General features: G+C 52.1%; 1 protein-coding gene across 2 annotated transcripts in view; it reads left to right on the plus strand.

The window, feature by feature from the left end:
• Nucleotides 1-1261: 1261 nt before the first annotated feature.
• CABLES1 (Cdk5 and Abl enzyme substrate 1) overlaps nt 1262-12241 on the plus strand; it is a 122985-nt gene continuing 112005 nt past the window's right edge. Inside the window, exon 1 of one of the 2 annotated variants that reach the window (XM_019013786.4) lies at nt 1262-2380. In XM_019013786.4, coding sequence (XP_018869331.3) covers nt 1539-2380 — 842 coding nt within the window. In that variant the 5' untranslated portion in view covers nt 1262-1538. The remainder of the gene's footprint in view (nt 2381-12241) is intronic. The other variant, XM_031003664.3, reaches the window with a different exon arrangement.

A 12241-nucleotide genomic window follows, 5' to 3' on the forward strand; every position in this document is an offset into this window, starting at 1 on the left:
AATTTAAACCTTTAATTAAATTAATCCGTTGATCTGAAACACATTGCTTCTCCCTCAAAAGTGCAGCAGGTTTCTTAGGTGTCACAGAGCTTAATTCAGTGTGGCAATTGTTCCTTAGTGCATTTGTTAAGTTGCCCATACCGCCTGGGGAAACCCGCACACGTTTTCAGATCCCTCCAGGTGAACTCCTCCACCCTGTCCCCGCCCCCGCTCCCACCCCCAACCAAAACAAGCATTCGTTGTGGGTGGGGACTGCGACTTCTCCCAGATTCAGAGCTACTGCTCTGGGAGGGTCGTCAGGAACCCGTATTTATAGAAGACATGGTAGGTGCCAAACGTGCTTATGAGATAAACGACAGGGTAACTGTCCACATTGGTCCCAGTTTATGCGGGCGAAGAGATCATAATCTACAAAAATTTGCAAGGTGACCAGGGGAAAAGAGTGTAAGGTCATTTTAGCCCACCTCAGTCTTCACAGAAAATGGAGCACATTTCAGAGCCAAAGTAAAAAATTTGCGTTGTCCTTTGCTAAGAGAGAGATGAAAAGTGACAATACCACGGATTGGGGATGCGTGAGTTCGTTGGCCACATGGAAGATGTTCGTGCTTCTGGGCTCTTATGCATCCCAAGGCGTGCATTTATCCCGGGGGCTGCATCCTTGGCCTGGGAATGAATAAGACCCAACTGCAATGGTTGTTAGCGATAGCTTTACGGTGGGACAGTCTCCATAGGGGCTGTGGACTTACCCGTGTTATTATGAAAAGGATCTATTTACTTTTCGGGGACCAACGGCCTTGCGGGGTCCAAGTAACTCGCTCGCAGTCCAAAACTCTGCAACGCTCCACATAACCGTCCCGTAGACCCACAACTCTCCCAGGAGCACAGCCCCAGGACCTAACCCACTGGGTTCTGCTCGCTCCCCCAATTCCCAGTGCGAGCGCGCGGGGGAAACGTGCTCGCCTCCCGCACCTGGCTTCCGCGCGCCCCGGGAGTCGCCAACTCTCCCAGCAGGCAGCTCCGACAACCCGGACAGCCGGGCCGATCCCCCGCCCCGCCACCCGCTCGGCTCTCGCGTCCTCCTCTTCCTCCTCCCGTGGCCCCTTGCCTCCCGCCGCCTGCCTCTGCGGCCGCCGCCTGCGGCTTTGTTTTCCTCCCAGGTCGCATTCCCCACACGTGATTCCGTGTTATTGCAAAGAGGGCTTTGGAGCGCGAGCGCGGGGCGCGCGCACCTATAAATACGGACACCCGGCCCAGGAGCCCGTGAGCCAGCGGCCAGGCGACCGGCGGGCGGCCAGCCAGCGAGTCGAACTAGCCGAGCTAGGCAGCAAGGCGTGCGCGTGGGCCGGGGCGGCGGCGCCCCCATCCCGAGCACCGAGGGGCGAGCATGGCCCGCCCGCGGGGGGGCTGGACCGCCGCGCACGCCGCCCGATCCCCGCGCCCTACCCAGCCCGGGTCGCCGCCGCTCGCGCCCGCCGCTTAGCGCTCGGGCGCCGCTCGCTTCTCCGGGCATCGCGGAAATCCCGCCGCAGACGGACACAATGGCGGCAGCGGCGGCCGCCACCACGGCCGCCTGCAGCAGCGGCAGCGCCGGCACCGACGCCGCGGGCGCCAGCGGATTGCAGCAGCCGCCGCCGCAGCCCCAGCCTCAGCCCGCGGCCGCCGCGCCAGCCCAGCCGCCGCCCGAACCCCCCCGGAAGCCGCGCATGGACCCGCGGCGCCGCCAGGCTGCCCTCTCCTTCCTCACCAACATCTCGCTGGACGGCCGGCTGCCGCCGCAGGACGCGGAGTGGGGCGGTGGCGAGGAGGGCGGCGCGGCCAAGCCGGGCGCCGGTGGCGCCTGCGGCGCGAGGACTCGGTTCAGCTTGCTCGCCGCTGCCGAGCGGGGCGGCTGCATCGCGCTTGCCGCGCCGGGCACGCCGGCTGCGGGGTTAGCCGCTGGGTCCGGTCCCTGCCTCCCACAGCCCTCGTCGCTGCCGCCCTTGATTCCTGGCGGCCATGCGACCGTGTCCGGCCCCGGGGTGGCGCGGGGGTTCGCGAGTCCCCTGGGCGCCGGCCGGGCGTCGGGGGAGCAGTGGCAGCCGCCCCGGCCGGCGCCTCTCGCCGCCTGTGCCCAACTGCAGCTGCTCGACGGGTCCGGGGCCGCAGGGCAGGAGGAGTTGGAGGAGGACGATGCCTTTATCAGCGTGCAGGTGCCGGCGGCCGCCTTTTTGGGCTCCGGGACCCCCGGGAGTGGGAGCGGCAGTCGGGGACGCCTCAACTCGTTCACTCAGGGAATCCTGCCCATCGCCTTCTCCAGGCCGACTTCGCAGAACTACTGCTCCCTGGAGCAGCCAGGCCAGGGCGGCAGCACCAGCGCCTTCGAGCAGCTGCAGAGGTCCCGGTGAGTATCCGGGATGCGACGCGCACCCAACCCTGCGTCCCTCCCGGCGCCCGGCGCTCCCAGCCTCCCCGCGGTCTCTGGGCTACGGGACACGGGTTGCTCCCATTTTCCCGCGCCCTGCCGGATCCTGTGCTCCGGGCCCGAATCCCAAACCACTAGGGCACCCAAAAAAGGGGGCGTCCCCAGGGAGTGCGGGGTTACATGTGTTTGCACGAGCCCAGCATTCGCAGAGGAGCACCGTGCTTGTGCAGTGGGTCGGGAATTGGGAGTTGCAGGAGCCCAGTAGAAAGCGACGTCCGAGCCTCCCCACACGAGGTCACAAACTTCCTGAAACCCGGTCCAGACCCGGAGGCGCACTCTCCCCGCGTGGGGCGAGACTCGGCCGGGCGCAGAGTGGAGCAGTGCAGGCCGGCAGCTGAGCGGCGCGTGTGAGCCTGAACTTGTAGCAGACACGCGTGACCCTCCGGAGAAGTTCTTGCCTGCGCTCCAAGTCTTCTTGCGGCCCGGGGAAACTTGGCTTTTTCCATTTGCTTTCCTGAGCAATGGAAAGTCCTTCTTACATTGCCTCCAACTAGGCCTAGAGGGGTGGGGAACAAAGAGGAAATAGGGCTTGAGGGGTTTTTTTCCTATTCCAAGATGAATTTGCTTGAGTTCGTTAAACGCTTGTTTTACTTGTTTGTTAGCTGAAGTTATCTGGCGGCATTAGGCGTCTTAGCAAAAACATGAAACGCTGGACGTTTGCTTATTGTTCAGGAAATAGAGTTTGTCACCATGAATTATTCTAAGGGGCAGTCGGAGGTTGGGACTGTGAACTGAAGCTTGCAAAAGAAGTAGGGGAGTAGGCGGGGAACAGGTGGGGAAATGCAGATCCGTTCCTAGGGAGTGCCCTCCCTTGTTGGTTAATAAGGCCTCTTGTGAAGTTAGCAATAGCATAGACCCTACCTTGACAAAGTTGTTTTAACTTCTTGGGGCCTCAGTTATCCCTTCTGGGAAAGAATGACTTTCTCTGCTAGAATTTCTCTCTCCTACCATGCTTATCTGAAAGCTTGATCTGGCCCAAGTAAGAAGGTGCCTATGGGAAAACTTAACTTCCTCCCGCAATGGACAAATGGGGGAAGAACAGGCCCGCCTCATCCACAAGTTTGCCCCTAGTGTACTTCTTCCGAAGTGGGTGAAATCATGAGGGTGCTAGTTATGTAGCCTCGCTGTTTGAGTGCGCATGGCCCGCAAGCAGGGGTGTGGAGCCGGGGAAGCAGCCTCATAAGTGCATGGATGAATTAGCGACACTGGGCACAGGTGACAGCCCTACTCCAGTATTTCTTGTCAGAGCATGCATCTCCCCCGCAGCAGGTGAGGGCAGGGAGGTGGTATCCCTTGTTTCTGGGTGAGTCCTGCAAACTCAGCGGTTTCTGGGCAGCTCAGTATTACCGCTTGACATCACACACTGGCTCATGGTGACTCCAGACTTGCAGCCTAAGCCCAGCAGTCAAGAGGGTTATGACAGGAATTGTAATAAACATACGTGTTATTCTAAGCCAGTGTGCAAAGCTGGCTTGTGTCTCCTGATGGACAGATGTGTCCTCCATGCTAAAGGCAGCTGGAGATCAGATTACCTCGCACGCTTTCTCCAAGAAACTCATTTCAGGGGATATGGAAGATCTTGTGTGTTCGCATTTCTGAACCAAAGAATATCCAGAACGCCACCTCCAATCCTATAAATATGAATCTTTTAGGCGTTTTATTGATCCTTTTCACCTCGGCACACACATTAAGATGAATTAATCACTGGAAGATGCTTCTTTACCTGACAGTCACTTTCATCCTATTTCTGAATAATCCATATCTGGCAACCTGATAGGCTTTTATAAAATTACAGCTGTGAATAGAAACAGCTTAAAATTTGGGTACAAAGGGGAAAAATAGGTTAAACTGATTTAAGAAAGGCGGAAAGGCTAGCTTAGCTGTGGAGAGGCTACAGACTTGAAATATCCCAGGATGCTTTGTTGCCAACACCACGCCGCTTGTCTTATCACTAGAGTACTTGCACCTGCCTAGTTGAAGTGTGCTGAGAGCACAGACTCACTTGAATAAGGCCCGAGGCCAGCTTTTCTGGTTTCCATTTGTGGAAACCTTTCCTGGTGTGCCTCCCTGCTAGCCTGTGTGTTTCCATGTACATGTTACCTCACGGATGGTCTCCTGGGATGTTTTCATATCAAATTGTATTTTCCTTGGATTCATTTCTTGCCATTAGAGGAATTCCATAGCACCTTGCTGCTCCAGAAAGTGGGCTTTGCACCTTCAGCTTCACTGGGAACAGTTAGAAATGCAGAGTCTTCCCTACTCCAGACTACGTGAGTCCAGATCTGCAGTTTAACGAGATCCTCAGGTGATTTGTATACAAATTAAATTTCGACAAGTGTTGCCACAGTGTATCTGAAATCTGCCCTTTAAAAAAAATGAATTTGAGGTTTTATACATTGGGTTTGTTTTGGGTATATAAAAATTAGAATGTCGGGCCGGGTGTGGTGGCTCACGGCTATAATCCCAGCCCTTTGGGAGGCCGAGGCAGGTGGATCACCTGAGGTCAGGAGTTCAAGACCAGCCTGGCCAACATGGTGAAACCCCATCTCTACTAAAAATACAAAAAATTAGCTGGGTGTGTTGTTGTGCCCCTCTAATCCCAGCTACTCGGGAGGCTGAGGCAGGAGAATTGCTTGAACCCAGGAGGCGGAGGTTGCGGTGAGCCAAGATTGTGCTATTGCACTCCAGCCTGGGCAACAAGAGTGAAACTCCGTCTCAAAAAAAAAAAAAAAAAAAATTAGAATGTCTCCCAATCTGCAATCTTGAAACCCTTCCTTCTTGGTTACTTTCATTGGAACACTTGTAAAACCAATCACAAATAATTGCTTGGACTTCCAAACTTTACAACACACAGGGAGGAAAATTCTATGCGCAAGCCTTGGCACAAGGTGCACAGTAAATGCCTGTGGAGGCAATGATTACACCACCTCTGTTCACTGGACTGGATTCTTGACATCCATTGTATTTAGCTCTCACAGCCACCCTGAGTATAGATTCTTTCACCGGTGAGGAGAACATAGGCTCAGAGAGGTTGAGTAATTTCTCCCAGCTACTAAGAGGCACATATGATAATCTAACTTAGTTGGGCCAGGATAGGAACCTGGATCATTGATGTCTAAGCTCTGCCACTCTACCACGTCACTATGCCTTGCACACAATAGGCCCATAGATAATTTTTGAGCTGTTGGCTGTAAATGTTTGTGTATTATACAACTGGCCAGTCATACTGGTATAATTCAACACCCCATTTGTTATCCTCCCAAATTTAGCCTCTTTGTTTGCATCCCCTAGCTTTGCTATTTCACCATCTCTATTCTGTTGGGGTGTCCAGGGAACCCAGGACGGTGGGCCTGGGTTCCTCCCAGCCTCACGGACGGGACTCCAGCACTGGGAAGCCAACAGGCTGGGTTTGCTGTCAGGTGCAGTGTCAGAGGTGGGAAACCAAGAAGATGCCTCTTAGCTTCATGCCCTATCGTGTTTCTCTGCTCTGGCAGTGAACGGTGCATCTGGAAGGTGTTAATAGGTGAAAGGGAGTGTGAATTTATAAGGCATACATTAAGGCTTCCATTCACTTCAAAAACTTCCTTGCAACCAGCAGTTGGCCCCAGCCCTGTGTTACTCTACTTCCCGGAGATTCTGGCTAGCGGACAGCTCCCCAGGAGGACATGAAGTTGAGCCCAGGTGAACCACTGTGCTGATGGGAGGGGTGCATGGTGACCAGTGTACTATTTTTCTTTCTTTCTTTCGTTTTCTTTTCGTTTTTTTTTTTTTTTTTGAGATGGAGTCTTGCTGTGTCACCTAGGCTGGAGTGCAGTGGTGCCATCGCGGCTCACTGCAACCTCTGCCTCCTGGGTTCAAGCAATTCTGATGTCTCAGCCTCCCGAGTAACTGGGACTACAGGCGTGCACCACCACGCCTGGCTGATTTTGGTATTTTTTAGTAGAGATGAGGTTTCGCCATGTTGGCCAGGCTGGTCTCGAACTCCTGACCTCAGGTGATCCACCTACCTTGGCCTCCCAAAGTACTGGGATTATAGGTGTGAGCCACCGCGCCCCACCCAGGGTACTATTAAAAAATAGCATGAGGGTTTTGCCTCTGAGAACACTTGAGTTAGCATCATGCCTTGTGGGTTTGTGGTACAGAAGAGCCTTAAGTCCTGTGTTCAGATGCTGGTGCCACTGTGACAGCCGTTTGACCCTGGTGGGTTAATCAGCCTTCTGGGTCTGTTTCCTCCTGAGAACCTTGACTTGTGTCTCAGGCCCTTTCTAGTGTAAAATGCACTTACATTTATAATTGAGGTCTGAATGTGGGCTTGCGCTAAATGCTTCATATTTGGGCTTCTCAAATGTAAATGCATTTAGAATCACTTAATCTCTTAAAAGCAGATTCTGTATTTCTAACCAGTTCCCTGGAATGCAGAGTGGCCACCCTTTGAGGAGGGAGGCTTTACCCACTATTATGATTTGTTCCTGTTGTCAGGCCAAGGAACCCAGGGCTCAGGAGATGTTAAGTGGCCTGCCCAAGGCCAGTTGACGATTAATAGCAGAGCTCAGGCTCACTATTGCTCAGCTGACTTAGAGCTTCTGCCTGCCCCTCCCGCTGCATTGCCCCTCTTTGGAGGAAATCCAGGCTTGTGCTGTAATTGTAATCTATGTCTTGACTGAAAAGAAAAATGTGAGCCCACCACAGATCAAGAATCAGGGTAAGAAAGGGGAGATGGATGCTGTTTCCTAGCTTTTTCACCACCCGCTTTGTGACATCAGGCAAGTTGCCAGTCTGTGTGTGCCCCAGCTGTGAGCCACCTGACCCCTCAGGATTTCAGAAGTCTGTAAAGAACTTTGATCTCAGCAGTAAGCAAACACAAGTTATTGCTGAGCCATTTTTCCAGCAACCATGGGTTTTGGAGGTCGGAGTTGTAGCCCCAGGCCAGGTGGGGGCCTGTGGATGGCGGGCGCAGTCTGAGGCTTCCCTGCTGCCCTTGTTGCAGTCACAAAGCCTGCAATGTGGGCGAGCTTGGGAGAAATACATAGGAAGCCTGCTCACTGCTGGCAAGTGCCTGGGGAGGCCAGTGAGCTCAAGGGTGAGCTTTTGCTCTCTGAATGGGTGGGGAAGCCACCACATGGCTCTGCACCACGTGCTCAGTAGCTTTCCCAGGAAGCGCCGATGCCTGGACTTTTTTTCTCTCTTCAGAAAGATAGCTGTGAGGTGGCAGAGAGCCAAGGGCAGGTTTTCTGGAGAGTAGAATAGGAGGCAGTGCAGGTGAGCCTGTGCCGTGGCCTGATGTGGCATAAGAGAGGTCAAAGCAGGACTTTGAGACTCCTGGGTTCTGGGTCTTAGTTTCCTTATGGAACTCAGCGGTTGGGACAGATGAGCCTGCCACCCCTTCTGGGTCCACCATTCCTCGTGTCTCGGTCTTGTGGCCTGCTGCAGGGTCTGGGGGCATGTTTAGCCTGGGGACGTGTGGATAATCCAACCTCAGAATCAGGTACAAAGTAGCATTAAGTTTGTTCCATGTGGCTCTGATGGGCAGAACATGTAACTAATGAAGGAATAAATGGATGGATGAATAGGGCTCCCCCAGCGTAAGGGAGAACTTTAAAAACTACCTTCAGCTGTGTTCCTTCAGGCACGGGCAATATCACAGCTAGACTGACAATGTTAGGAGGCCATCCAAGCAGGAAGCCACTGCCTGGGGAGGCGGTCAGTCCCCCAGCTGAAACTACCCTCACACCAAGGACATGATCTGTAGTAACCTCTATTGCTAAAGGGCCTTCAGGTTTACAAAGTACTGTTGTACATGTTGATATCAGACCCCAGACACCACAGAGGGGCAGGAGTCCAAGGTCACAGAGTGACCAGGAGGTGACTTAGGTTGCAGTGTTATCTGTCAGTTATGTAGAAAAGGAAATCTTGGTATTGAGACTTAATGCCTTGTATCACTTATTCATTCAACAAACATTGAACACAATGAGTATCAATCATGAGTCACCGCTGTCCTACTCATGGGAGATGGAGGCATAAAACATGGTCCCTGTCTGTGCTGGGTGACATAAGTAAACGGGCAAGTTGGTAGAGTGGTGAGTGAGTGGTTAGAGGTGAGCTTGTTGTTTGAACTCCCCCCACCCGGGGAGGGGTGCAGGGACATTTCACACCCTTCCCTGTGGCAGCTGGCACAGGGCCTTGGACACAGTATTTTTATTTAACAAATATGTGGCAGGCATTATTCTAAGCACTTTAATGGGACTGAGTTCATATCTAGAAACACCCTGAGACAGTACTACCTTCACCTCCATTTGGAAGCACAGAGAAGTTAAGTAACTTGTCTGGGGTCCTGTGCTCTGACCCACCTCCCTCTGCTGTGCTACAATTTACAGGTCAGGCTCATACATGCTTGTTAAATAGGCTTCAGCTGAACTGAGCAGAAGTTGACCTAAATGGCCTCAAGGGTTCCCGATCACTTGTGATTTCCTTGTTTCAGTTTCCACTTTTCTGTCATCTAGGGAAGACCTCTGTGCATTTGGGCCCAGAGGACAGGCCAGGTTTTAAATAGGGATTCCTGTGACTCTGGCAATTAACTCCCGCCCTCTGCCTGCCTGTGCTTCCTCTCTTTTTGGCCACAGCTGAATCCCTGACACCTTTATTGCCTCTCTTACTCACCTGGTACAGTACATATCTTGTGTTATTTAGAGCACGGTACAATTAGCGACAGGAACCTGGCCTCCTCAAGTTTAAAGCTCTGCTGGGTCCTCGTCTGTGAAATGGGAATGATACTACCACCTCCGCCCTGGGCGGGTTTCCCGCTGTATCTTCTCAGCATCACCCTTTCCCCAACTGCCCCTCTGGCTGTTTATAAATAATACTTTCTTGGAAAAACCACGCCCACTCGTGCAAGTCTTGCCTTTGGCTGCCTTTGTGCTACAAGGACAGAATCGAGTAGTTGCGACAGAGACCACATGGCCTATTCCCTGGCTTGTCCCAGAGTGGTTGTGCTTCCCCCACCCTAGCCCAGTGCTCTGTGCCCAGGAAGTGTGCAGGTCCCCTTGGCCCCTTCCTGCCTGCCTGCGCCCTCCTTGCCTTGTTTCACAGCATGGATAATGTGGTGGCCTGAGGGGCTCCTGGCTTCTGTTTGGACCCCTGTCAATCCCTCCCCCCTGGGCTGTCAGAGGGACCCTTCTGAAACCCACATCTGATCCTGCCAGTCTTAAATTCCTGGTATTTCAGGCGAGGCAGCTGTTGGCTTGGGTCCTGGTTGCCACTGCAACCTCCCCCGCTCCCACACACCCTCTGAGGCCTGTTGCTGTCATACTGTGTTGTCTTTACAGAGGGCACCCACGCTGCTCCGTGCCCCAGGCTCTGGCACTCTCAGGCTTCTCCTGGGGCAAGGCCTCCCACAAGAGGCCCCTTCCTTCCAGCTCCGTCAGCCACAGAGCCAGCCGCTGCTCTCCCCATGCTCGTACACGCTCCTGGCTGGGCCTCTTCCTTCCCTGTGGATCTGTGCTTCAGCCCTGGTGTGACTGGAGGGCCCCTCCTCCGTGGTCTGGTCAGAGCTTGATGGATTGCCCTGGGGCCAGCTTTTGGTGGAACAGACCACATCTCTCCTCCATAGGGAACACAAATGAAACTCCAGTTCCCTAACAGTAAGAGTAGGAAAATTTGATTCTAACTGTTCCCCCACCCCACAACGTTCTAGGTCTTTGTTTTCATCCAGCAGTTGCTCCTGACTCTTAATTTGCTAAAACAATCTGTCATGGGGCTAAGGTGAGACAGATTGTGGAGGCTGCACCACCCAGCCCACCCTACCTGAGCCTGTCTCTCCCACCCTCAGGAGGGAGGTGACTTGTATGGAGTTCTGAGTACCTCTTGTGTGCCACATCCTTCACGTATGTTGTTTTATTTGTGTGGCAGTCTGTGAAACAGGTTGCCTACTTTAGAGCTGAGAAGACTGAGGCTGGATGGTTAAGGAAATTTGTCTAAGGCCACATAGCTGGAATCTAGAGCTAGAATTGAACTCTAGTTTTCCTGGCTTCTAAGCTGGGTTTCTTGCAGACCAGGGTGCAAGCTGTCTTGGAGCTGACTCCTACCCACTTATTGGAGACGACTGAGGAATCTGAGATGGTTGCTGAAATCGGTTGTGGTGGGAATATTTACACCACAGGAATCGGCCAATGCTACAAGTCAAGGTTTTTCTTTTTCCCCTTCCAGAGAGTTGGTTATCAGCATGTGCACCTAAGGCTTTACCACACATCCTTTTTTTTTTTTTCCTTTGAGGCAGAGTCTCACTCTGTTGCCCAGGCTGGAGTACACTGGCGCAATCTCGGCTCACTGCAACCTCTGCCTCCTGGGTTCAAGCAATTCTCCTGCCTCAGCCTCCCAAGTAGCTGGGATTACAGGTGCCTGCCACCATGCCCAGCTAATTTTTTTTATTTTTAGTAGAGACAGGGTTTCGCCATGTTGGGCAGGCTGGTCTCAAACTCCTGAACTCAGATGATCTGCCTGCCTTGGCCTTCCAAAGTGCTGGGATTACAGGCATGAGCCACCGTGCCTGGCCTAATTTTTGTATTTTTAGTAGAGATGAGGTTTCATCATGTTAGCCAGGCTGTTCTCGATCTCTTGACCTAGTGATCTGCCTGTCTTGACCTTGTGATCCACCCGTCTCGGCCTCCCAAAGTGCTGGGATTACAGGTGTGAGCCACTGTGCCTGGCTCACACATCCTTTTTGTCCTGTTCTCCTCTTTGGGGGCTGTGCAAAATGTCGCTATCAAAGGAAGCATGTTGAAAACCAGAAGTTTTTATAAGAATCTGCTGCTTAACATAATGATGTAAATTTTCCCCAGGGTCACCACTATCCATTTTTTCCACTTTAGAAAAATATCTGTCCCCCTCAAGTTTCAGCCTGTGTACCATTTAAACGCCAAACTTTTCACAGATTCTGGGGCTCAGACCACTTAGTATTACATACAGGAATCATGAAATCATTAGCTATTACTCTGTTTTACCAACTGTGTAATGTTGTATTTTTATGTTTGTTTGATTTTGAAAAGCCTCTAAGAACGTATAATTAATTGGAGTTTGCTGGTTTGTCTTTTCCTCCTTGTTTTAGTAGTTTGGATGGCTACGCACTAGATCATATTTAATGAGGTTATCATTCATTGTGGTTTGGGGCTTATTACTGCACATTTGGTCACAGACAAGAGCTTGTAAAGCAGAACGTGCAAATACCAGGGGCTTATGACTTTAGAATATTGTAATTATATGTGTGTGCAAGAGGGACCCAATCTTGGCCCTGGTTTAAAGCACAGGGTATATGTAAATCTAAGTTAGGTTTTACGATAAACAGAAGAAAAAGCATTCAACCAGAGACTAGTAAAATATTCAAGAATGCCAAAAATGTTTATGTGCCTAGCACGTTGGTTTTTATTTTAAAGCACTTTACTCATTGACCAAATTATTTATAAAGCAAAATGTCTACTTCGATAGTTTTAAGAAGGGCTGGGTAGCGGGGTAGAGGAACGAATGTGAGGAGCTGGAAGTTATTTAAAGTCTAAAGTTTTTTGCTTAAGGACAAAAACTGGCATGTTAGGGGGACAAACGGTTGATGTGATGTTGAATGGTAGTTCTTTTTTTTTTTTTCTTTTGGAGATGGAGTCTTGCTCTGTCGCCCAGGCTGGAGGGCAATGCCATGATCTTGGCTCACTGCAACTTCTGCCTCCCGGGTTCAAGTGATTGGCCAGGCTTGTCTCGAACTCCTGACCTCAAGTGATCAGCCTGCCTCAGCCTCCC

The sequence above is a fragment of the Gorilla gorilla genome, chromosome 17 (assembly GCF_029281585.2).
Source record: "Gorilla gorilla gorilla isolate KB3781 chromosome 17, NHGRI_mGorGor1-v2.1_pri, whole genome shotgun sequence".
NCBI classification, from domain to species: domain Eukaryota; kingdom Metazoa; phylum Chordata; class Mammalia; order Primates; family Hominidae; genus Gorilla; species Gorilla gorilla.